The following is a 27627-nucleotide window of genomic DNA, read 5'->3' as shown; positions in this document are numbered from 1 at the left end:
GTGATGGAGAGAGAGGGAGGGAGAGAAAGAGATGGAGAGGGGTTAGAGGGCAGCCTAGTGATAGACCTCCACCTGACACTGCTCTGCATCTCTCTGGAGCCTCTCATGCATCACACCCACTACGCTGGGACTGGTTAAGTATGGAGGCCAGAGTTCCAGCACCACCATTAGCTAATTGGCTCATAAACTGAGGTAGCCGAACACGAAATGTAGCCATTTATGGAACATAACTTTACGTGCCATCCTAACTTACTTAGGACTACAGGAAGTGCTGAGTTTTACTGTTGTGAGGTAAGTGTTTGGGTGCGAGGCTGGTACCTTATCTCATTGCTATTCTGATACATTCCTACAGCCCATCGTACGTCTCCATCTGGTGCGCTACAGTATTAGTTCTACAGAACAGTCTTTGTCGGGTTTGCTCAAGGAACCCAGTCTCTTGGTTGGGCGAGCAATGCAAGCCCAGTTCAAGTCCAAGTAGCCCTTATTTTCTGTTGTCGTCACAGCAGATCCTGCTGTTTTCCTTTCCTATATAGGAATGATTGAAAGGATAGACGAGCACATTCAACAGGCCCCAGTCTTCCCTACAGGTGCAAGGCACAGGTAATGATATGCCCCTACAGCACACTGTTTCTGCTGTTATATAGAAAGCGTGTATCTAATATTGGAGTCCTGCCTCTGTGCAAGATTACCTAGCAGTGTGATTTTAATTAGAATGTTCCTAGCGATGTGTGTGTGTGTGTGTGGGGGCAACGGTAGGCAGGCTATCAGCACGCCACCCACTACTTTGCAATGTGAGCTGGAGGCAGTATGAATTTTGAAAACATATACTTCATTGTTTGAAACCTGAACGTTCTACTTCATATTATGAGCCACGTCTTACCTTGCTTCAAAGTAGCCTAGTTAAAATCCAACCATAGAAACTTGGAGGCAATTATTTTATCAAGACTTCCTGACGCCATTAACCAGCATTTCTCTGCTGTTCTATTGGTTTTCATATCAACTTTCTTTCGCTGTCCAGAACCCAAAGGCACAATCCTAGTCATATTAGCAACCCATCCTTGTTGTTGCTATTAGATTCCCCCTCTGTTTCTAACTGAGATTTTCATCTCGGTCACATATGGAAACGCTTTCATCAGGTGCTCTGTTAAGAATGGTGTTTTCCCACGAATTGCATTTTGGCAAATATTTTATTGGCTGCTTCATTACAGGAGTTCTGTTCAGATGAATTACCATCATCTAAATGTGATGTCTGTCATTCTGAGCACTGTGGGCACCGATGTGCTACGGAGCCAATGCATATGGGTCCGGTAAATTTTTCAAATGGCCAGTAAATTAAAATCTTCCCGGTCATGTTGTCCGATGCCAGATTTTCCTAATGGAAAATGGAAGGGACAACACTAGAGATATGCACATACTGCATATTGTTCCCTACAGGATTCTCTCATGCTGTTGACCTGCCAGAGAGGATAGGATAAGAAAGTAAGGGGATCGATTGTGTATTTTACTCACATGCATGCACACACATTAATCAAGGAACGCACGTAAGCACACACACACACGCACACACACACGTTCGCATACATACACACACATATCAAACATGCAAATTCTCCCGTGCATTGCCCTTTAGACTGTCTCCCTGCAGCACGCTGTATCCAATTACACACTGTACCCAATTACACACTGTACCCAATTACACACTGTGACAGTCTCACAGGTGTGAACTCTGTGTGAGCTAAAATGGTGTCACAATAAATTCAGATTGGCAGCTAATGCAAATATAACAGTAGGATTATATTGTTTTGACGATGGACTTGCTTCGTGTGTGTGTGTGTGTGCGTGCGTGCGTGCATGCGTGCGTGTGTGTGTGTGTTGGTTGACTTAGAAGGGCAGAGAGTTGATGTTCTTCTCACGCAGGGCACTGAGGGGTGGTCACGGGCTGTTCCATAAACATGAAACACCATTACCCCAGTAATGAAAATGCCTGGCTGACCTCCATTAGAATCATGGCCTCAGAATGTGCTGCCCTGGCTGTTTTCAGGGGAGTACGACACTTACAGTATGAAAGGACTGTTAATAGGAATATCTAAACCAGCCTGGCCCATCCATGACATAGTCAGGATAATCTGAACCAGTTTGCTCGCGATAATCTGCACCATCGAGAGCATCCTGACGGGTTGCGTCACTGCCTGGTATGGCAACTGCTCGGCCTCTGACCGCAAGGCACTACAGAGGGTAGTGCATACAGCCCAGTACATCACCGGGGCCAAGCTTCCTGCCATCCAGGACCTCTATACCAGGCGGTGTCAGAGGAAGGCCCTAAAAATGTTAGAAGACTCCGGCTACCCTAGTCATAGACTGTTCTCTCTGCTACCGCACAGCAAGCGGTACCGGAGCGCCAAGTCTAGGTCCAAGAGGCTTCTAAACAGCTTCTACCCCCAAGCCATAAAACTCCTGAACGTCTAATGAAATGGCTACCCAGACTATTTACATTGCAAAGTAACAGTTTCTGGGTAGAATATCAGCCTAGTATATGTTGTAGAAATGGCATGATTTGTGGAATAGTTTTGACAGGTGAGAATTGACTCTAAACTGACTAATCTTCTCCTATGTTTTTATAGGGAATGAAGACTTGTATGATTTATTTGTGTGAGTAAGTTTCAGTGAAGAGATGTGTCCTTCTCCCTCTAGGAATATTACACTGGGCTGCATTTTTTGTTGTTGTGTATCTGAACCTCTTAAAAGGAAATATGTTTTCCTTTTTTTCCTGTTTTCCTTCTGTGGAAGCCCTGTCTTGTTATTCCAGGGAGCTGGGGACCTGGGCATTGGCCTTGACCTCTAACCCTGCAATCAGTCATTTCCGTGGGCCTTCTGTGAGCCAGAGACAGCTCATCGCTACTCCCTCTTCAAAGCCCCTGCTCTCCCCCTCCCCTCTCCCCCTGTTCCCTCCTTTCTTCCCTTTTTTCCTTCTATCCCTCTCTCTAGTTTAGAGTGGTGAGAACTGGAATGGCCACCCCTTGCCTTTCACAGGCCTTCGTTCAGTGACAACATTCCAAACACACGGCCCCAGTGGCTGAATAACAGAACCCTCCCTCGCCCCCAGCCCACTGGGCCCAGTGAGCCCACCCTAGCCCCAGCCCCAGCCCAGTGAGCCCACCCTAGCACCAGCCCAGTGGGCCCAGTGAGCCCACCCTAGCCCCAGCCCAGTGAGCCCACCCTAGCCCCAGCCCAGTGAGCCCACCCTAGCCCCAGCCCAGTGAGCCCACCCTAGCCCCAGCCCAGTGAGCCCACCCTATGCCCAGTGAGCCCACCCTAGCCCCAGCCCAGTGAGCCCACCCTAGCCCCAGCCCAGTGAGCTCACCCTAGCCCCAGCCCAGTGAGCCCACACAGCTCCCTAGCCCCAGCCCAGTGAGCCCACCCTAGCCCCAGCCCAGTGAGCCCACCCTAGCCCCAGCCCAGTGAACCCACCCTAGCCCCAGCCCAGTGAGCCCACCCTAGCCCCAGCCCAGTGAGCCCACACAGCTCCCTAGCCCCAGCCCAGTGAGCCCACCCTATCCCCAGCCCAGTGAGCCCACCCTAGCCCCAGCCCAGTGAGCCCACCCTAGCCCCAGCCCAGTGAGCCCACCCTAGCCCCAGCCCAGTGAGCCCACCCTATCCCCAGCTCAGTGAGCCCACCCTATCCCCAGCCCAGTGAGCCCACCCTAGCCCCAGCCCAGTGAGCCCACCCTAGCCCCAGCCCAGTGAGCCCACACAGCTCCTTAGCCCCAGCCCAGTGAGCCCACCCTATCCCCAGCCCAGTGAGCACACACAGCTCCCTAGCCCCACACCAGCCCAGTGAGCCCATCCAGCTCCAGCCCAGTGAGCCCACCCTAGCCCCAGCCCAGTGAGCCCACACAGCTCCCTAGCCCCACACCAGCCCAGTGAGCCCATCCAGCTCCAGCCCCCTCACCCAGCCTGGGGGGGATCCATCAATCGATAAAGTAGCCTTGAACTGACGAGTAAATGATGCTGTCAACCTGCCGGTTTGTCATGACAGCAAGGCCAGGCAGATGGCCTAAACACAGATCTTTTCTTCCCAACTTACACACACACTTTGCCCAAAACACTGACTCACGCTCTATCTTTTTGTTACTAAGATGCTCTCTCTCTCTCTCTCTCTCTCTCTCTCTCTCTCTCTCTCTCTCTCTCTCTCTCTCTCTTCCCCCCCCCCCCCCCTTACTGTATCAGGAATGGTTTTCTCTCTCACTCTCTTTCTGGCATGCTCTTTCTCTCCTTTTCTCTCTTTTTCTCAGTCTCTCGCTCTCTCGCATTTCAAAGCCTCTGTGCGTTGGTTGTCCTCCTGTGTGATGCTATTGTTCCTCTGACTGCAGTAGCTATAGTTTCCTTCTTTCTCCAGTCAAAGACTCTCTGTGTGATCTGTCAGATGATTGACACAGACCCAGAGAGCAGCAGCATCCGGTTCCTCAGTCGGCCTGGCAGCCCAGTGGTTGCTAGTCGGAGCTGCTGGAGAGAGTACAGCGCAGGAGTCACGTTATGAGTCTGGTCTCAGACATCCAACCTCAAAGCAAAAGTTCTCTGGGAAGAGATGCAGGATTGTCGCTCGCTGAGTGCTCAACTCTGTTCTCTTACATCGAGGTCGAAGTTGAGTTTTGATAACTGGTCGTGGGATTTTCTAGCAACAACATTGAGCCACCATCATTCGATTCTAGTAAAAAAGTAAATTCAAAAAAAGATGTAATTACATTTTATTGGTCGCGTACACATGTTTTGCAGATGCTACAGCGGGTGTAGCGAAATACTTATGTTCCTAGCTTCAACAGTGTAGTAGTATCTAACAATACACAATACATGCAAATCCTAAAAATTCAAAGAAAGGAATTAAGAAAGAAAGAAATATTAGAACGAGCAATGTCGGAGTCTGGAATCTAAATATACATGTACAGTGTCTATAGACATTATGGGCAGTATATGAATAGAAAAGGTGTGTACAGCAGTAGTTATATGAGCCTTGATTAGAATACAGTATATGCATATGAAGAGGGTAAACAGTATGTAAACATTATATTCTGAAAAGGCTTAGCTGTACTTGTGTTTGTCCTATACAATTGCGGTCCTTCGCGGGGTGCTAAAATTCATACTTTTAATAAAAACGTTTAGCGAATATAACCACCTACTTTTTCCTCATTGCTCGAATGTAAGTCGAGATTCAATTGGGTCCGTGCTTACTGGGATCCTTGGGACTTAGTTTCTCTAATGTCCGGTAAATTTAAATGTTGCCGGTCAAATTTCCAGCCCCACCTTTTTCTAATGGAAACCCTGGTGTGTGTGTATGTAAAACTGGGAGAGAGAACAGTGTTGGGGAACTACAAAGCCAGGGGGCTGCTGCCGGACTGTCTGAAATATGCAGTGCCTTGTGAAATTTTCCAGAATCCCCTTCCTGCTCTGATCTGTTCAGGCCAGGCTGACGTTCAGTAGTTCCTCCCTTGGGGCCTCTTTGGTGTGTGTCTGTGGCGTCTGGTCAGGTTGCCTGGCTGAAAACACTCCATCCATCCCTCACTTGAAAGGCTGTCAGAAATGTGACGACTGACGGCTCTCGACTGCTGCCACCTGAGAGGTCAAAGGTGAGATTTGCCTGGAGAAGGAGAAGGAAGGTGTGCCTCCGGAGGGTTTTGACTAATAAGGATACAGCTTTTCTCAGGCAACTTACGCGGCAGGTTAGGAAAATGTATGTAGCAGGTTAGGAGAATTAGGTTAAGGTGGGGAAAAGTGTTAGGGTTAGAGTGAGCTAAAATGCTAAATAAATATTTTTTTAAATAAAAGATGCATTCTTCCTAGCCATAACCCATCAGGAGAGTGAAACAGAAAGCCTTTTCCGTCCTAATAAATAACTAGACAGGCCCGGTGAGATTGATTCCACCTGGCAGACACAGGACTAACCTATCCTCTCTGGAATAATGGCCCTCCTCACAACCCAAGCCTCTCTCTCTCTTTGTCTCTCTCTCTCTCAATCTCTCTCTACACTGAAACCAGTGGACCTCTGAAGCCACTCGTTCATATAACATACATTTTTAAAAGGAAATCGAATGATCCCCTCCTCATCATACTTCATACAGTATAATGTCCATTGAACTGTAAGACTAACACCAGTCCCCTCCACCCCTTCACTTGTGAAACGTCAGGTATATAAAGTCACCGTCCTTTACCTCCGGACTACATTCTCTCCTCATGGTTCCTCATAGAGTACCACAATATGAGTCATAATACCCATAAAACCTAGCAGTCAAACAGGGAAATGGTTCCAATTGTTTTTCCACCATAAATGTTTCCCATAGGGGATTTTAGAAACACCTAAAATAAGGGCTGTGTTTCGTGTAAGCTTGCCCTGACGTGACGTTTTGATAACTGTGTAAATCTCTCTCGGACAAGGGGACCTTTAGCAATATACACTGCTCAAAAAAATAAAGGGAACACTTAAACAACACAATGTAACTCCAAGTCAATCACACTTCTGTGAAATCAAACTGTCCACTTAGGAAGCAACACTGATTGACAATAAATTTCACATGCTGTTGTGCAAATGGATAGACAACAGGTGGAAATTATAGGCAATTAGCAAGACACCCCCAATAAAGGAGTGGTTCTGCAGGTGGGGACCACAGACCACTTCTCAGTTCCTATGCTTCCTGGCTGATGTTTTGGTCACTTTTGAATGCTGGCGGTGCTTTCACTCTAGTGGTAGCATGAGACGGAGACTACAACCCACACAAGTGGCTCAGGTAGTGCAGCTCATCCAGGATGGCACATCAATGCGAGCTGTGGCAAGAAGGTTTGCTGTGTCTGTCAGCGTAGTGTCCAGAGCATGGAGGCGCTACCAGGAGACAGGCCAGTACATCAGGAGACGTGGAGGAGGCCGTAGGAGGGCAACAACCCAGCAGCAGGACCGCTACCTCCGCCTTTGTGCAAGGAGGAGCAGGAGGAGCACTGCCAGAGCCCTGCAAAATGACCTCCAGCAGGCCACAAATGTGCATGTGTCTGCTCAAACAGTCAGAAACAGACTCCATGAGGGTGGTATGAGGGCCCGACGTCCACAGGTGGGGGTTGTGTTTACAGCCCAACACCGTGCAGGACGTTTGGCATTTGCCAGAGAACACCAAGATTGGCAAATTCGCCACTGGCGCCCTGTGCTCTTCACAGATGAAAGCAGGTTCACACTGAGCACATGTGACAGACGTGACAGAGTCTGGAGACGCCGTGGAGAACGCCTGCAACATCCTCCAGCATGACCGGTTTGGCGGTGAGTCAGTCGTGGTGTGGGGTGGCATTTCTTTGGGGGGGCCGCACAGCCCTCCATGTGCTCGCCAGAGGTAGCCTGACTGCCATTAGGTACCGAGATGAGATACTCAGACCCCTTGTGAGACCATATGCTGGTGCGGTTGGCCCTGGGTTCCTCCTAATGCAAGACAATGCTAGACCTCATGTGGCTGGAGTGTGTCAGCAGTTCCTGCAAGAGGAAGGCATTGATGCTATGGACTGGCCCGCCCGTTCCCCAGACCTGAATCCAATTGAGCACATCTGGGACATCATGTCTCGCTCCATCCACCAATGCAACACAACATAACAGCAAACATTCGCTCACACCAAAAAACTAAAAGAATTGATAACAAGCAGTCAAAACCTGTACAAAGTGACATCAAATTGCCTTCTCTTGCATCACAGACTGTCCAGAAGTTGGTGGATGCTTTAGTCCAGGTCTGGGAGGAGATCCCTCAGGAGACCATCTGCCACCTCATCAGGAGCATGCCCAGGCGTTGTAGGGAGGTCATACAGGCACGTGGAGGCCACACACACTACTGAGCCTCATTTTGACTTGTTTTAAGGACATTACATCAAAGTTGGATCAGCCTGTAGTGTGGTTTTCCACTTTAATTTTGAGTGTGACTCCAAATCCAGACCTCCATGGGTTGATAAAGTGGATTTCCATTGATTATTTTTGTGTGAATTTGTTGTCAGCACATTCAACTATGTAAAGAAAAAAGTATTTAATAAGATTATTTATTTCATTCAAATCTAGGATGTGTTGTTTAAGTGTTCCCTTTATTTTTTTGAGCAGTATATTTGCCTGTATTTACCCCCAACAAATGAAATGCGAATTAGCTGCTAATGTGGATATCATAAAGAACTACAAATGCCATGATGATCTGGACAAGACTGCCAAATCGAGGCAAAGGTAAGAATCTCTGAATTAAGAGATGACATGCAGGAGCTTGTAGGGATTTGTAGTCTTGCATGATGTCTACTTTGATGCTAATTCGCATTTTCAAATCTGAGAGTAAATAGAGCCGAATGTATTGATAAAAGCCACCTTGTCCGAGAGAGATTTACATGGTTATCAAAACGTCACACCAGGGTAAGCCTACACGAAACACAGCCCTTATTTTAAGTGTTTCTAAAATCCCCTAAGGGAAAAACAATTGGAACCATTTCCTTGTTTGACTGCTAGGTCTTATGGGTATTATGACACTGTCACCTCCTGACCAGTAAAGGGGGTTATTTGTCATTGTAGTTTGGTCAGGGCGTGACAGGCGGTGTTTGTTTTGTGTGTTTCGGTGTTTTTGGTTTATGTTCTATATTTTCTATTTCTATGTGTATATCTAGTTTTCTATTTCTATGTTGGGTTTTTGGCAATGACCTCCAATTAGAGGCAGCTGGTTGTCGTTGTCTCTAATTGGAGGCCATATTTAGTTGGGTTTGTTTTCACTTGTGTTTTGTGGGTGGTTATTTTCTGTATAGCCTGTGTGCCTTACGGAACTGTTTCGTTGTTTTGTTTATTTTGTTTTTGTGTTCACGTTACTTTAAATAAATTAAGAAGATGAGCACTTTACCCGCTGCGCCTTGGTCCAATCCTTACGACGCCCGTGACAGACACCTCCACTGTGGGGCTCTATTGTGAGGGGTACAGTATAGGCATTTACATTTAAGTAATTTTCATCTAGTCGGCTCGGCGACTCAAACCAGCAACCCTAATTGTACACTATGATCTTGTCCTTATGCTCATGTTGTGTCCTTGAATTTCTTCAGTCTTTCCACATCAATGACTTTGTTCATTGAATCGGAAAACCCTAAAGAACACCTACAGGTTTCTCATTCAGAGACCACACACCTACAGCATGAACAAACTGGCCCCTGTTTCTCCCACATTTAAACGGGCTGGAGGTGCCCTGGAAAGGTAGTGAAGACGGATGTGGCCCATCTGTCTGTGTGGACACCTCCAGCCCATTTAAACAGCTGCAGACATATCTAAGTCAACTGGAGTCAGACACACAATGATACGGAGAGAGGAGATAGATTGAAGTTTGTGTTTGAGGCCTTTCTGTAGAATAGCATACCTAATCAGCAGGCAGGACGTGAGAAATGGATTCATTTCATCATTCATTTGCAAACAGTGATTGATCTTACACTCCCACCTTGAAGCTTTTCAAAAACGCACTTCTCACACTAGCTGTCGGAGTCTATCCCGAAAAAATGCAATATGCTGGAGGGGTTCATTTCCATATTATGCTCCTCTGTGTTAAATCTTTTATTTTCTCATCCCCTCAGGATTAAGAGGAGAAGAGCGGATGATTATGTATTCAGCTCTAATAATATGCCCTCCACCCCCCACACACATCACCCCATACTACACACACACACCCCATCAAGTCATCCTCCAGCAATGACAGATAGAGGGAGGAAGGAGGGATTGGAAGGGAGGCAGAGGGGAAGAAGGGTGGAGAGAGAAAAATTGAAAACAGGGGAGTTAGGTGTGCGCCACCACCCCCCATCCCCATCCCATCCTCCAGTAACGACTAATCCACTCCCAGCAGGCTCATTCTGTAGTGACAGTGTATCTGCTTAGGATTGAGACATAAAAGAGGATGGGAACCAGCTAGTAGAAATGCCCTACTACTGGTGTACTGTAAAGAGGACTTTGATTCAGATGCTACACAGAAGGATTTCAGAGAGTATTCTATTGTTTGCTTGACTGCCCGCTGTGAGAGTTTTAAACAAAGCCCTTGTCAGGTTCTGCCGGCTTTGTTTTCCTCAGGAAATGCCACCGCACGCACAATACACTCATCTTGGAAATCAATAATCATCTCTGAGAGCTTCCTGTTAGCTTTCTCTGCACTACCCAATAATATCCTAATAATATCCTAATCCCTCTCGCTGCAAACCAGAGACTCACGTCTTTCCTATGTCTCCTTTCCTCCCTCCTCCTTTATCCCTCCTTCTTCCCTCCTCCTCGTCCTCCTCTTCCTCCCTCCTCTTCTTCCTCAAGCACGCTGACCATCTATGGCATCAGTCAGGAGGACGAAGCCATCTACCAGTGCATCGCTGAGAACAGTGCCGGCTCCACCCAGGCCAGTGCCCGTCTCACCGTGCTGTGGGCAGACGGCCTGCCAGGGATGCCCAGTCTGGTGCGGGCCGAGGCCCTCTCACCCAACGCCATCCAGGTGTCCTGGAAGGAGCCTGCCCAGAACACTCAGGAGATCATCGGCTATGTGCTCCACATCCGCAGGACCACAGGTTAGTGGCTAACACAATCTCTAACACACCACTAGAACACAGAATACTGCTCTGCCTCAGATGAACTGGTTCACTATGGAGAGACTGGATGTTACCCAGTCATTGCAGTACATTCTCTACCATCTAGCTATCACCTGAAAGAAAGGTATTTTGCTTACATGCATTAGCTCTTTATGAGACGTATGTTGTTTTACTGAGGTTATTGGGATGTCTGCCCTTAGCGTGTGGTAGAGATGATACAGAACAGTAGGGAGTGTGGTGTGTACAGTAGGTAGAGTGGTCTGTGTGTTATGGAGCGGTGGGTGGGTGTAGACTGTATGGGTCACTAGGTGGCTGTGCTGGGGAGGGGAGGCTGGCTCCCCCAGGGCTGACTACAGCTTCTCTTCCAGCGTCACCCCTCCTCTAGCTCCTCTTCCCCTGGACCCTCACTGAGCTGGGAGCAGGAATAGGAGGTGAGAGACTAGGGGAGAGGAGGAGAAAGCAGGAAAAAGCAGAAGGGAAGGAGGGAGCTAAAAAGAGAAGGAGATAGCAAGAGAGAGGATGAAAGAGCCGGAGAGAACGAAAGAGAGGATGGGAAGGGAGAGGAAAAAGAATAGACTAAGAGGTAGAGAATGAGAAAACAGGAGACAGCAGGAGGGAGGAGAGAGCAGTAGACAGACAGCAGGAGAGAGGAGGGAGGAGAGAGCAGTAGACAGACAGCAGGAGAGAGCAGGGAGGAGAGAGCAGTAGACAGACAGCAGGAGAGAGCAGGGAGGAGAGAGCAGTAGACAGACAGCAGGAGAGAGGAGGGAGGAGAGAGCAGTAGACAGACAGCAGGAGAGAGCAGGGAGGAGAGAGCAGTAGACAGACAGCAGGAGAGAGCAGGGAGGAGAGAGCAGTAGACAGACAGCAGGAGAGAGCAGGGAGGAGAGAGCAGTAGACAGACAGCAGGAGAGAGCAGGGAGGAGAGAGCAGTAGACAGACAGCAGGAGAGAGCAGGGAGGAGAGAGCAGTAGACAGACAGCAGGAGAGAGCAGGGAGGAGAGAGCAGTAGACAGACAGCAGGAGAGAGCAGGGAGGAGAGAGCAGTAGACAGACAGCAGGAGAGAGCAGGGAGGAGAGAGCAGTAGACAGACAGCAGGAGAGAGCAGGGAGGAGAGAGCAGTAGACAGACAGCAGGAGAGAGCAGGGAGGAGAGAGCAGTAGACAGACAGCAGGAGAGAGCAGGGAGGAGAGAGCAGTAGACAGACAGCAGGAGAGAGCAGGGAGGAGAGAGCAGTAGACAGACAGCAGGAGAGAGGAGGGAGGAGAGAGCAGTAGACAGACAGCAGGAGAGAGCAGGGAGGAGAGAGCAGTAGACAGACAGCAGGAGAGAGCAGGGAGGAGAGAGCAGTAGACAGACAGCAGGAGAGAGCAGGGAGGAGAGAGCAGTAGACAGACAGCAGGAGAGAGCAGGGAGGAGAGAGCAGTAGACAGACAGCAGGAGAGAGCAGGGAGGAGAGAGCAGTAGACAGACAGCAGGAGAGAGCAGGGAGGAGAGAGCAGTAGACAGACAGCAGGAGAGAGCAGGGAGGAGAGAGCAGTAGACAGACAGCAGGAGAGAGCAGGGAGGAGAGAGCAGTAGACAGACAGCAGGAGAGAGCAGGGAGGAGAGAGCAGTAGACAGACAGCAGGAGAGAGCAGGGAGGAGAGAGCAGTAGACAGACAGCAGGAGAGAGCAGGGAGGAGAGAGCAGTAGACAGACAGCAGGAGAGAGCAGGGAGGACGTACGGTAACAGGACACCTGTTTCTCCAGCCACGCCAGGTTGGATGGTCGCTCAGCCATCCCCATCCTTCATGTAGAGGAGCCATAAAAGTGGCTGATAATTGAATGAGACTAAATTTTATGTTGCCATGTTAATGTTTATTTGCTGGGGGTGTGAGGTTTGGTGGGGTGGCAATCTCCTGTGTGTGTGTGTGTGTGTGTGTGTGTGTATCTCTATGGGTGTGTGTGCAGCAGCGAAGGGGTACGTCACCCAGGCACAGCTGATGCTCTCTCCTCTGTAGTGCTATCAGATGTATAATTGAAGGCCCCCGGGGCTAGCCTATAGGAACTGCTTTAATTACCTACCAGGGACAGGCTGCCCCAATGGGCTGAGAGCTAGAGGTAGATAGTGGTTACGGGTGAGGAACTTTGACTTAAGGGCCATAACGAACTGTAACCCCCTCTCTCTTCAAATGTAACAAGCACTCACCTAGAGCCACCCCCTGGATTCACTAAGCTCTGTTGTTCACAGTCACAGCCCCTATTACCAAATGATGCAATCCTGACAGTACACTGTAAAAAAAAAAAATAATCTGATTGTTTCAACTAATTATTATTAAGGAACTATTTCCGCAGGCTTTTTTTTTTTTTTTTCTACAAAAATTTCCGGTCCAGGTATTCCCCGAAAAAATATATAATGAGTTGGCCCAAACTTACTGTAGCTCCACCTTGAGAAAATGAAGGCAAATATTCAGGCAACTTAAAATGATGTGTTTGCTCAAATTGTCTCATATGTTCATTCAACAAAAAAATCTTATTTGGGCATCTTACCTAAACAAGTGCTGTGGAACTACTTTCACACGCAGTGCTTTCAACATTGAATATTTTCAATTTACATATTTCACAGTGTGCATTTTTACAGTAATTCATATTCAACATGTCCTCACCTGGAATTTGAACTCACACCCTCTTGGTTCATAGCAGTACAATTCTCCTGCTACACTACCATGTCTTTGTCAATGGCCGAGTTCACCTCTATTGCTACACTTTGCACTTCAAAGTAAATCTATTTTATTTATTATAGTGATTAAGTAGTAATATTAAAACATAGTAATATGCCAACTATACAGAAAAACCTAACATTTGTGAAATAAGTAAATCAAATCAATGATGAGAGAATAGTCGGATTAGTCCAGTCACCCAAGTTATAGACTGTTTTCTCTGCTACCGCACGGCAAGCGGTACCGGAGCGCCAAGTCTAGGATCAAAAGGCTCCTCAACAGCTTCTACCCCCAAGCCGTTAGACTGCTGAACAAATCATTCAATCGCCACCGGACAATTTACATTGACCCCCCCTCCCTTTTTGTACACTGCTGCTACTCTCTGTTTATTATCTATGCATAGTCATTTCACCCCCACCTACATGTACAGATTACCTCAACTAACCTGTACCCCTGCACACTGACTCAGTACCGGTGCTTCCTGTATATAACCTCGTTATTGTTATTCTTATTGTGTTACTTTTGTTATTACTTTTTATTTTAGTCTACTTGGTAAATATTTTCTTAACTCTTTTTGAACTGCACTGTTGGTTAAGGGCTTGTAAGTAAGCATTTCACTGTAAAGTCTACACTTGTTGTATATTAGGCGCATGTGACTAATAAAGTTTGATTTGATTTGATTATCTGAGCATTGACGCAGACATGGTGGTGTAGAAGGAGGATTGGAATGCCATGGACCAAGAGGTTGTGAGTTCAAATCCCACTTGAGGACATGTTGAATAATGATTCATGTAATAATGTTTATCAAATATGTACGTTGAAAAGCACTGTTGAGAACCAGTTACACAGCCTCTTTTAGTTAAGATGCTCAAATAATATTGTATAGCTGAATGAACATATGAGACAAGTTGAGCAAACACGTCATTAAAAATGTACTGCATTTTTGCCAATGTATAAGCTGGAAGTAGAAGCCTAAGTATTGTTGTCCATTAGTTTACTCCAATTAGGGGAGGGGTGGTAGTGTTAGGAAAATATATATACACTGCTCAAAAAAATAAAGGGAACACTTAAACAACACAATGTAACTCCAAGTCAATCACACTTCTGTGAAATCAAACTGTCCACTTAGGAAGCAACACTGATTGACAATAAATTTCACATGCTGTTGTGCAAATGGAATAGACAACAGGTGGAAATTATAGGCAATTAGCAAGACACCCCCAATAAAGGAGTGGTTCTGCAGGTGGGGACCACAGACCACTTCTCAGTTCCTATGCTTCCTGGCTGATGTTTTGGTCACTTTTGAATGCTGGCGGTGCTTTCACTCTAGTGGTAGCATGAGACGGCGTCAACAACCCACACAAATGGCTCAGGTAGTGCAGCTCATCCAGGATGGCACATCAATGCGAGCTGTGGCAAGAAGGTTTGCTGTGTCTGTCAGCGTAGTGTCCAGAGCATGGAGGCGCTACCAGGAGACAGGCCAGTACATCAGGAGACGTGGAGGAGGCCGTAGGAGGGCAACAACCCAGCAGCAGGACCGCTACCTCCGCCTTTGTGCAAGGAGGAGCAGGAGGAGCACTGCCAGAGCCCTGCAAAATGACCTCCAGCAGGCCACAAATGTGCATGTGTCTGCTCAAACGGTCAGAAACAGACTCCATGAGGGTGGTATGAGGGCCCGACGTCCACAGGTGGGGGTTGTGCTTACAGCCCAACACCGTGCAGGACGTTTGGCATTTGCCAGAGAACACCAAGATTGGCAAATTCGCCACTGGCGCCCTGTGCTCTTCACAGATGAAAGCAGGTTCACACTGAGTACGTGACAGACGTGACAGAGTCTGGAGACGCCGTGGAGAACGTTCTGCTGCCTGTAACATCCTCCAGCATGACCGGTTTGGCGGTGGGTCAGTCATGGTGTGGGGTGGCATTTCTTGGGGGGCAGCACAGCCCTCCATGTGCTCGCCAGAGGTAGCCTGACTGCCATTAGGTACCGAGATGAGATCCTCAGACCCCTTGTGAGACCATATGCTTGTGCGGTTGGCCCTGGGTTCCTCCTAATGCAAGACAATGCTAGACCTCATGTGGCTGGAGTGTGTCAGCAGTTCCTACAAGAGGAAGGCATTGATGCTATGGACTGGCCCGCCCATTCCCCAGACCTGAATCCAATTGAGCACATCTGGGACATCATGTCTCGCTCCATCCACCAACGCCACGTTGCACCACAGACTGTCCAGGAGTTGGCGGATGCTTTAGTCCAGGTCTGGGAGGAGATCCCTCAGGAGACCATCCGACACCTCATCAGGAGCATGCCCAGGCGTTGTAGGGAGGTCATACAGGCACGTGGAGGCCACACACACTACTGAGCCTCATTTTGACTTGTTTTAAGGACATTACATCGAAGTTGGATCAGCCTGTAGTGTGGTTTTCCACTTTAATTTTGAGTGTGACTCCAAATCCAGACCTCCATGGGTTGATAAATTGTATTTCCATTGATTATTTTTGTGTGATTTTGTTGTCAGCACATTCAACTATGTAAAGAAAAAAGTATTTAATAAGATTATTTCTTTCATTCAGATCTAGGATGTGTTGTTTAAGTGTTCCCTTTATTTTTTTGAGCAGTATATTTTTAATATATATTATTTATTTTTTTATATATTTTTTATATAGAAATATATGGGGGATTGGAAATGATGCAGATAATTACATTGATAGAAGCCACAATTTATCTGCAATGTTAAAGCTGATCTACCCCCTAAAAAAAACAGTTACTTCGTAAAAATTAGTTGAAACAACTCCATTTTTTACAGTGTATAAATAACAGTTAAATTAAACAATCTCGCTCTCTCTTTTTCTCTCTCTTTCTCCCTCCCCGTCCATCCCTCTTTCCATCCCTCTCTCAGACCCTGTGGAGATGGAGTACCAGGAAGCCGTCAGTAAGGTGACTCTACAGCAGGTAGTGGGGGATCTGGAGCCGTCCACCAGCTATACCTTCTATGTGAAGGCCTACACGTCCCGCGGAGCCAGCAAGCCCTCCGAGAGCGCCACCGAGAGCACACTGGGCGAAGGTGTGCCTTGGGAACGCACACACCTGCACACATAAACACACACTTGCACAAACACAAACAGAGCACCCACACACAGAAGCATACGCAAACAGCACACACAAAGACCTACACACATAGGCTTGCACACACACACACACACATAAACGCTCACTTAATTGGTGGCAATTACATGGACCAAAAAAGGTTTTTATGAGTTGTTTATTGTAAAGGTTCTGTAAAACACCTACAGGAGTCTGTAGTACCGTAGCCACATACTTGACACAGATATACTGAGAAAGTACTAAAGACCTGTTTTATAGACTAAAACATGGTTGGCTTAACAAGCCTGACGGCTTGTGTTTAATTGAATATATCATGTCGTTTATTGTTATGTGGATGTTTAGTGGATTCTAACACCACTGTGTGTGTTTCAGTGCCAGCACCCCCGTCACTGTTCATTAAATTGATGAGCAGCAGTGTGGTGCAGGCGGTGTGGGAGCCATCCTCTAAGATGGGCCAACATGAGGGCTTCAGGCTGTACTACAGGAGGGTCCACACCCCCCTCTTCACCGGACCACTCACCTTCACCCGCAACGTCACCCAGTACAACATCACTCAGCTGGGTGAGACAGGGGGACATGGGCTGGGGGTAGGATGATCCATGGAGATGTGTTGAAGGGATTGTTACACAGTCAGTGTGTTTAAAGTGATGCCTTGAGTGATTGTACATTAGAAGCCAACTCTATTCATATAGCTATATGTCTCAACTTCTCTCTCTCTCTCTCTCTCTCTCTCTCTCTCTCTCTCTCTCTCTCTCTCTCTCTCTCTCTCTCTCTCTCTCTCTCTCTCTCTCTCTCTCTCTCTCTCTCTCTCTCTCTCTCTCTCTCTCTCTCTCTCTCTCTCTCTCTCCTCAGATCCAACCCTGGTGTATGAGATTAAGGTTCTGGCCTTCAACCAACACGGAGACGGCAACGCCACAATGCGCTTCGTCTCACTGAAGGAGGCTGCGGAGAAATCAGGTGACTTCCTGCTGCCGCACACAAACACTCACGCAAACCAGGGCTCACACGTCCTGTAATCTTTTCAGAGCAGCGTTGAAGAGGCCTCACGCAGGCTGCTGTGTGTGTTTACAGCTCTCCGTTTGACTGGATCACTCCATGCTGCCACAGCATTAGTAGTCTGGCTGGCAGCACTAGATTAGATTGTAGGTGTACTGTATGACAGCTCTGTGCTGTGGGCATTGTTTCTCTGTGTGTATGTGTTTGTCACTGTGCTGCGTGGCATTGCTGTTGTCCTTACTGGGCTGTGTGTGTGTGTGTGTGTCTCTACAGTGCTGAATACCCCCTGTGACTGTGTGAAGGATGAACAGAGCAAGACCTCTACAGCCGGCATCATCATCGGCATCCATATAGGAGTCACCTGCATCGTCTTCTGCGTGCTCTTCCTCATGTTCAGCTACAGGGGGAGGTGAGTATTGGTGCAACGACAAGGGGACTATGTGTGTGTGTGTGTGTGTGGGCTTGGCAGGGGGGCTGACGGTGGGTTTTTGTATGAATTGTGTTCCTCCAGGTTGATGACGTGTAAGACAGTGCAGGCCACCCCCCAGGCCGGGCGTAACATTTCGCTAGAGTCGTCGTCTTCCTCACAGGGGGCCCTGGCCTTAAATGGGGTGAGCAGGTCAGGCATGGAAGGGAATGGCAGCGTTGCTGGGAAGGGCAGGGGAGACAGCAACGAGCTGGAGAGACTCTTCTCAGGCCCGTCCCACTGTGGAGACCTAGCTGACAGTTCACTCATGGTGAGTAGAGGGCCTGACACCAAGTAGTCAACTGAAATCAAGTCATAAGAGTTCAATTTATCTAAGTCTAGAATGATGAAATGGGCTAGATTTACATTAGATTGGCCATTTTCTATATTACCATATTAAAGCTGGAATTGTTAATTGGTGAAACTGCCACGCCCGTTAACAATATTACAACAACAGCATAGTTACTGCAAACAACTAACACAGTTTTCCCCTCACTGCACACACGATAGAACGGCGCTATTTGTACTGCAATTTTCACCTCTTCCACAAAACAATAACGACGGCAGTGGGGCGGACGGGGGCGCTGTTTCCCCTACTACGCATTCCATCTTTAACTACATTACTGTGTGTGTGTGTGTGTGTGTGTGTGTGTGTGTGTGTGTGTGTGTGTGTGTGTGTGTGTGTGTGTGTGTGTGTGTGTGTGTGTGTGTGTGTGTGTGTGTGTGTGTGTGTGTGTGTGTGTGTTCCAGTTGGATAGATCCCTGGTGTCCTATGCGCTGAACGAGACCCAGTTGTCCACTCTGCCGCTGGATGACTTCAGCCTTGTGGTGGAGGGGGACAGAGAGACGCAGTTCCAGAGGCCTCCAGCCAAGGGCCGGGGGGCCAGTGACAGGGCTGTGGCCGGGGTCACCCAGCAGGACCAGACCTGATAGAAACATGAAGGTCAAGTCTGTGACACGGTCACAGTGTCACCTCAGACTCGTATCACACTCAGGTCGACCGAAGTATTTCCTTTCATATTCGTTTTTCTTTGTGCAAATAATTGTATTATTGGTAAGTTAAATAAGTCGCCTCTGGAAAAGTTATAGGGGTCTTGGACTCGTTCTTGGAGGTCTCCCCGGCCTAGGTTTTTGGTGCGCTTTTGTGATGGACAGCTAGGTTTGACAGGTGAATGATGTGTTCTTGTTTTTTTCGTACTTCCTTCATTTTCTGGTTGCTGGCAGCACACAGAATAGATGCCCAGAATGTCTTTGTTATACACTCATCATTTTATCTCAGAGTCGAATAAGTTTTTATTTCTCTACTATCTCTCTACTTTTTCTTTCTATGTCAAAGACTGCTGCCTACTCTTAGCCTAGCAAGGATTCCACAAACGCATCCAACGAAGACTAAGGCCTTCTTCCAGTGATTTCATATATTCTCTGTCTCAGGACGTTTATTTTCAGTGATATCAATGTTTTTTTTATTAGTTCTCGGCCTTCATACAGGTTCTAAACTTAGCTCTGTGAACCTTAGGATTCAACAAAAACCTACCTCAGCCGGAATGAATGTGACGTGGGAAACCTTTTGGATCCGTCTTTTCCCCTTGTGTTCAGTTACTTTTACATGTAGAGCGATCGGTTCGTAAAACACGAGAACAGGTGCCACGCTACCTCAGATGTCAAGAACCGCCGCTCTCCTGCTTGTCGAAGCCGGAAAAAGAAGAGAAAAAAATCTAACGGAAAGCACCTAAAAAACCCCCGCTGAAGTCCACGTTCTACCTCAAGATAACAATGTTGTAGTTGTTCTTTCTTTCATAATGAAACATGTACTTCTGTTGTGAGAGCTCCTGGCTTCCCTCTGTCGATGAATTGCTGTTTGTGGATATGTCAGTACCTCATGCAAGTTGACAGATGATATTGTTGTATGTATTCTACTTGTAAAGACATTTTTCATCGTTTTCCATCGTGTTTGTGTAAGATATTTTGTCTTTGTTTTATTTGAATCTTAGTTGCTTCTGTTGATTGAAAAGACTGTTAGAGATGCACTGCACTGCCACTAATAATTTCAGGACAATTTTACTGCTATGTGAGAACTGCTGCAGATATTCCATTGGGTAGGTGAGGTTTTAGTTACATTTACACTCGATTGAGACATACATTATATGTGTATTTATGAATGATTGCGTGATGGAACTGTATGTGTGTGTGCGTGTGTATGTGTGTGTGTGTATGTGTGTGTGCGTGTGTGTGTGTGTGTGTGTGTGTGTGTGTGTGTGTGTGTGTGTGTGTGTGTGTGTGTGTGTGTGTGTGTGTGTGTGTGTGTGTGTGTATGTGTGTGTGTGTGTGTGTGTGTGTGTGTGTGTGTGTGTGTGTGTGCGCGTGCTAGACAGCGAGTGAATGTGATGTATTAAGAAAATGAAGCACAAATGTATCAAAATGTCATTGTAGGCATTGACAACCACAAATGTTAATGTATCTGATATGATACCAGGTAATTGGCTCTTTAATTGACAATGGTGTCGTTCTAATCTGATTTTTGGGCTGCCTGTCACTCACTCCAAGCTGCGGCACAGTGCACTCCTTTGTTATGTTTAATCAGGGCTCAAATCAAATCAATTCCCTTCTGTCATAAAGGAATAGCCCAGACTTATCGAGCCTGTCCATCCCAGATCCCTCACTCCATCCCTCCTCCACACGGACAAATGAAAGTGCTTCAGGAAAACCTTTATTACACTGCTGCATGTAAATCCAGAGGGAGATGGTTTAACAGTTGGACCACAGGTATTAACTCACAGATCTGAGTTCAGTGTGCTCATGCTGTCATCTTCCTGAGCAAACACACAGTCAACAGACTTGGATCTGATCCAGGGTCAGATCTGGGAGTACCACCACCACTGCTCCACCTGTTCCTCCAGAACCATGCTCTCTGGAGCTGGAGCTTCCCTGAGGCAGAGCCAACCTGAGCCAGCCCAGTACTCTTACAGTAGGCTGGGTTAGGGCCGCTGTCCGACTGACCCTGTCTTCTCCCTGGCTCTCTCTACTGTAGAGATAGATCACATTATAACTCTATGCTCTCTACTGTGTCTCAGTCACGTAATGGCCTAAAGCAGTATTACTCTGGTACCTACCTCAACCCCGACACGACAGGCCTGCTCTCAGGTTGCTCCCTCTCACACTTCTATATGTGCATAAATATACACCACACACCCACACAGACACGTAATGACACACACGCTCCTAGGGAAGGGAGGATGTCTTCAGGGCCTTGTGGTAGTGCAGTTGTGTGACAGAAAAACAGTTGTTTTCGCCTATATGCTTAGCTTTTGTGGATGTGAATGTATCACAATTGTTTTTATTACATTTTTGTTGTATCAGAAGCTTTTACGTTTTTGTTTTTCCACACAGCCTTGAATGTCTTTGAACATGCGTCTGTTATGGACTAGTAAACGAGGACATCAAGCACTCACTGCAAACTGTAGTATGGCTACTCACTACAAACTGTAGTATGGCTACTCACTACAAACTGTAGTATGGCTACTCACTACAAACTGTAGTACAGCTACTCACTGCAAACTGTAGTATGGCTACTCACTACAAACTGTAGTATGGCTACTCACTACAAACTGTAGTATGGCTACTCACTACAAACTGTAGTATAGCTACTCACTGTAAACTGTAGTATGGCTACTCACTACAAACTGTAGTATGGCTACTCACTACAAACTGTAGTATAGCTACTCACTGTAAACTGTAGTATGGCTACTCACTACAAACTGTAGTACGGCTACTCACTACAAACTGTAGTATGGCTACTCACTACAAACTGTAGTATAGCTACTCACTGTAAACTGTAGTATGGCTACTCACTACAAACTGTAGTATAGCTACTCACTGCAAACTGTAGTATGGCTACTCACTACAAACTGTAGTATGGCTACTCACTACAAACTGTAGTACAGCTACTCACTGCAAACTGTAGTATGGCTACTCACTACAAACTGTAGTATAGCTACTCACTGTAAACTGTAGTATGGCTACTCACTACAAACTGTAGTATGGCTACTCACTACAAACTGTAGTATGGCTACTCACTACAAACTGTAGTATGGCTACTCACTACAAACTGTAGTACAGCTACTCACTACAAACTGTAGTATAGCTACTCACTGTAAACTGTAGTATGGCTACTCACTACAAACTGTAGTATAGCTACTCACTGCAAACTGTAGTATGGCTACTCACTGCAAACTGTAGTATAGCTACTCACTACAAACTGTAGTACAGCTACTCACTGCAAACTGTAGTATGGCTACTCACTACAAACTGTAGTATGGCTACTCACTACAAACTGTAGTACGGCTACTCACTGCAAACTGTAGTATGGCTACTCACTACAAACTGTAGTATAGCTACTCACTACAAACTGTAGTACAGCTACTCACTACAAACTGTAGTATGGCTACTCACTACAAACTGTAGTATGGCTACTCACTACAAACTGTAGTACAGCTACTCACTGCAAACTGTAGTATGGCTACTCACTACAAACTGTAGTATAGCTACTCACTGTAAACTGTAGTATGGCTACTCACTACAAACTGTAGTATGGCTACTCACTACAAACTGTAGTATGGCTACTCACTACAAACTGTAGTATGGCTACTCACTACAAACTGTAGTATAGCTACTCACTGTAAACTGTAGTATGGCTACTCACTACAAACTGTAGTACAGCTACTCACTGCAAACTGTAGTATGGCTACTCACTACAAACTGTAGTATGGCTACTCACTACAAACTGTAGTACAGCTACTCACTGCAAACTGTAGTATGGCTACTCACTACAAACTGTAGTATGGCTACTCACTACAAACTGTAGTACGGCTACTCAGTATAAACTGTAGTACGGCTACTCAGTATAAACTGTAGTACAGCTACTCACTACAAACTGTAGTATGGCTACTCAGTTTAAACTGTAGTACAGCTACTCACTACAAACTGTAGTACGGTTACTCACTACAAACTGTAGTACGGCTACTCAGTATAAAATGTAGTATAGCTACTACTGTTTTACTCCCAGAACCCTCCTCATAGATGATGTGCATGATGATCTGCAGCAACAGGTGTTTGTAAATACAGATTATGAACAGTCACCAGTTCTCACCCCTGATTTATTGTAAGGGATTTCTGCAGTTATCATACTCAAATTGTGTCAATAAATGGAGTAACTCCATTAGATATGAAATACTGTACCCTTGATATAAAACATCTCCTGTAAAGGCACACACATATTCCTACCTTCCTAGACTGCAGTAATCGATTGAATTGTAGTAATTTGTTGGTCCAATATGTTTGAGTTAGATCGCTTAGAGCAGCCAGTGCTCTCATGCCTTTGTAGTTTGCTGATTAGAGGAAGTGAAGTGTGTCCAGCGCTTGGTCCATTCTAGATTTGATATGGTAACTACACTAGCCTGAAACGGACTGGTTAAATAAATGGGATATCTGTGTTAAAGCCGGGCTGTAGAACTGTGTTTCTATTAGACTATCTATTGTACAGTTATAATGCACATTACATTCCAGAGAGATGTGTCGGTGTGTGTTCCTCCAGCAGAGGGTTTTTATTGTACGATGCAGTAGAAGTCGTTGTTGTTAATGCTTGCATTATTGCTGGAAACGTGGAACCAGAACTCATCTGCAGTAATTCTGTACTTTATGTTTGTTTGTTTCTTCACCATGCATTTCTTTTATTGTCTCGCGTGTATTCATTTCTTGCATTTTTATTGTACATTATGGTATATTTACATTGCAAGTCTTAGTAAACAATAATGATAGTTGTCAAACTAGCAGAAAGAAACGCCTCAATGTTACACGTGTATTTATGAACTGTTGATGTAATATTCTCTCTAGTGCTTCTTTAAAAACATAATAGATGTGTGTGAGGAGGGGTCTCTCCAGAGAAACCAGAGGTACTTTTTCTTAATAATTTACGGTTAATTTCCGATGCTGGAAATTGCCCACATCTCATCCATGATTTGACAGGTTTTAGTGCCATACAGTGCACACCTTATTTACCCTTCACCCAGAATGCAGAGCTGTAAAATGGGGCATCATGTTTACATGATTGATATGATCATGATTCTCCCAGTGCTTTACACTCCTATAGATCAATGTTAAGAGCTGCCCTCTGTGATCAACTGCTGAAGCTGCTCTAGTCTTTTCTGACTTATTACCACTCCATTGGCTGGTGGGATGAGATTCTCCCGCTATCTATTCTCAGCCCTGCTTCTTCCTCTCGTGAGATTCCCCGTCCGCTGAGTTTGTTTCTCTGGGACAAAGAGAGAGTGGGCTGACTGTGCTCAGGGAACGTCTATCTAATCCTTATGTTGTATTCGTCACAGCGGAACATGGACTGGGCGCTCCACTATGAGAGTCCATGTCATTTAGTACAATCTTCCTCTCACAGTGCTCTGACTGTGCCCTATTCAACCAGTTTAGGGGGAGGGACTGCCTTTTTTTGTTTATCGACTAGGCAAATAATCAAGGAGATAATCTCTCCACTTTCACACATACTGAGCAGATAATGGTAATCCTCCATGCATGAAGATGTGTAGCCTCAGTGAGACGTATATAGGGGTTCGTGAATGAAGTTCAAAACCGCTCTTCTTAGTACGGTTTTGTCTCCTTTTGTCTCTCTTCCTTGCCCCTCTCTGTAATGCCACCTCTCCCTACACACACACACACACACCAGCGACACACACACAACTTTGTAAAGAAAGGAGTGTTTGTCAGAATTACCCCAGTGCCCCAGCTCTCCCCAGAGAGAATCATGGGAGAGACATTAGCTGGTTTATCTCTGGCAACACAAGCCTATTGACAACTGGAGAGTAAAAACATCAAACTGGGACTCTGTAAAACAAACATTTTTTTCTGTGTGACAATAATGTTACCGTTTCAGCTTTTTAAGCCTCTTCATGAAAGGGATTAAATGTTGAACCGTTTTCTCTGTTCTCTACCCCAGCCATGGAAGGCAAGGGGAAACTCTGAAACTACTGCTGGCCATGTTATTTTCCTTTCTTTTTTTTGTTGCAGATGCTATACATGCTAATTAGGACTCCTAACAAGTTAGGAACTATCTTAACTGGCAGTTGCTGACCAGTGGCCACAAAGGAAATAGTCAAGTATCTACCAAGACTAATATAGACACTTGCACAATCTTGCACAAAAGTGATTGTTTGAATTTTAGATCATATTAGTGATGGAGTAGGTACTCACGGTATGCCATACTGGCCTGATATCTTAAAACAAAGAAGGTAACCCTCCCCCCTAACTGGTTTGGGCATGAGTTAGTATCTTAGTAAGATTTGTTACAACACGTCCATGAAATATGGTGTGGTGTTGAAGTTACATGAGATACAACTCCAAGTCTGTCCATGTATTCCACATTTTTGTTCATATTGTAGAAACAGGACAAAGCTAGCTACATTTTGCAGGAACTTCGCGAAAACGATTACAGCAATATCTCATTGTTGACATGTCTGACGGTGTAACCAACAAACAAGCACTGTTGAGAGATTGGCCTTTTTGTCATGCTGTAACACTGCACAGTTCAGATGTATTGGTCTGTTAATATGTGCTGTATTGATCACTGTGGCACCAAATGACTATACTTTTGATTGTAAATTGATTACATTTCTGATGCTATTATCTCTCAGATATTCTCCAAAAAAACTCAACGACTGTACATGTCAGATAATGCTGATTTGAAGATTTTCAAATCATTTGAATTCTTGTCATTTCATGGTGAATTAATGGAATTGTAACTTAAAGCATGTTTGAGATCAATAGTATATTTGTACCTCTGTCGAGAAACACGTTAAATCCAATGTATTTAAGCATTGCTACAGAGGGGGAAAAAATCGTTTTTTGAACCATATCTTTCTCAGCTATTCGCAAATGTGCTGTTTTAGCAGACTGCTAAAATTGTTAGTTTATCATTATTGGATTTGTGATGGTGACACTGTGACATTTAGCCATTGGAATAGGGCAAGTATTGTCATCTCAACATGATGCTATTGATGTTTCTCTTCCACACCGTTGACCTACATGTTTGATAGTGTGTATTTGCTACAACTGTTTCTACTCAGAAAGACTTTGTTATAGATCATCTTTACTGCTTGTTGATCATCTTCGTATCGCCATGACACTCTTACCTGTTATTATAACTCACTTTGTCTTGGTTTGATCCCTTTCCACCACTGAGAGATGTAATTGATTCACAGTCAAACCGTAAAATCGAGTTCATGATCATTAAACAGTGGAGACAATAAAGCATGAACCTTTCCGTACAAACGTTTATTAACATGTTTTCATGTTAAAGCTGTGCTTAGAGAAGCATGCGTTTATGGAAATACACACAAAGTATGCACAGCTGTAGCGCTGTAATCTACAGTACAGACCTGCGTTATTACTGCATCAGCAGGGATACAAGAGCTGCTTGTATCTCCAGGTAAACTTGTGCCAACTTATTGTAGCTACAGTTGAGCTTACACAGGTGGCATTACTGTCATATTTGATCTCCTCTTACCCAGTTTGGTTGGCAATACTGACTGTATCCCTCCTCACTTCCTCACAAACCTGTGGCATTCTCTCCAGAGTCTCTGTCACTTCCTGTAGAAGCCACCAGGCACATCGCACAGGGCAAGGGGAAAAGGCTTTCTCATACAGTTATTATGCGTACGACTGTCAAAGTCACTGTTGCTACTGCTACTACCATGCCATTGGGTTATGGTATCGCTGCCAGGGTGCTAACCTAAACCAACTGCCAAATACAGTGCCCAGCCAGTTTCTATAGCCTCACTGTACTTTTAATGGGGGGGAAAGGCTCCTCGGTTTTTAGTGCTTGTGTTGGGTTTGATATAGGGACAGAGCTGGCGTGATGAGAATAGCCAGGCTATGGAGAAGGAACTAAGAGAGCACAAACCTGTACAGTATAGTATAATCAGCTGCATATTGTCTGTGGAGAGCTGTTCAGTCACATCTGTCTGTCTGTCTGTCTGTCTGTCTGTCTGTCTGTCTGTCTGTCTGTCTGTCTGTCTGTCTGTCTATGTCTGTCTGTCTGTCGGTTGGTCGATATGTCTGTCTGTCTGTCTATATGTCTGTCTGTCTGTCTATATGTCTGTCTGTCTATATGTCTGCTGAGGTCAGTGCCTCTGCCTGCCCAAGTGTCCCACAATCAAATTCAGGTCAATATGAATGATTTTAAGAGATTTTAGATCATTTTTCCCATCAGGGATCACTTTTATGTGTCCACAAATGTGTGTTCTCTATGATACAGTATCTGTAGTTGGTTTTGATGGTTGGTCGTGATTCACATGTGTATACATATGTATAATACTGTATGTATGTGTATATGTGTATAAAGACAGACTAGATATTTTTTAGTGGTTTGTATTGTTTTAGAAGTCATTGTGCCACGCTGATTAAAGGCAAAAGACGACAACAACAATGTTAATAAACTAGCTCTAGTAATTAAAATGACAGGTGTGAAGTGTTCTTACTCTGCGTGTGGACGTGCGTGTGTGTGTCTGGCGCGTGGTTGTTTTGGCGACACAATTATCTTCACATTTGTCTCGCATATTATAATTAAGAAATTGACGGCCTTCATCAAAAGCACATTCCCGCTCATGACACATCAGGTTAAATAAGGCATAGCAGGAAAAGGAAACAGGTTAACCCTACAGTAGCCTTACAGTACATCGAAGCTGCATCCTACAATGCCTCACATTCTACCACG

General features: G+C 45.7%; 1 protein-coding gene across 1 annotated transcript in view; it reads left to right on the top strand.

Annotated features, from left to right (window-relative positions):
• The window catches only part of igdcc3 (immunoglobulin superfamily, DCC subclass, member 3), a 112949-nt gene extending 85581 nt beyond the window's left edge, over positions 1–27368 (top strand). The window contains exons 8-14 of the mRNA XM_014175440.3: positions 10316–10563; positions 16185–16349; positions 16763–16951; positions 17243–17347; positions 17660–17795; positions 17898–18123; positions 18603–27368. Coding sequence (XP_014030915.2) covers positions 10316–10563; positions 16185–16349; positions 16763–16951; positions 17243–17347; positions 17660–17795; positions 17898–18123; positions 18603–18782 — 1249 coding nt within the window. The 3' untranslated portion in view covers positions 18783–27368. The remainder of the gene's footprint in view (positions 1–10315; positions 10564–16184; positions 16350–16762; positions 16952–17242; positions 17348–17659; positions 17796–17897; positions 18124–18602) is intronic.
• The last annotated feature ends 259 nt before the right edge of the window (positions 27369–27627 follow it).

This window comes from Salmo salar, chromosome 26 (assembly GCF_965601325.2).
Source record: "Salmo salar chromosome 26, fSalSal1, whole genome shotgun sequence".
Classification (NCBI taxonomy): domain Eukaryota; kingdom Metazoa; phylum Chordata; class Actinopteri; order Salmoniformes; family Salmonidae; genus Salmo; species Salmo salar.
The sequence above is the reverse complement of the archived record's forward strand: the minus strand, read 5'-3'. Positions and strand labels throughout refer to the sequence as shown.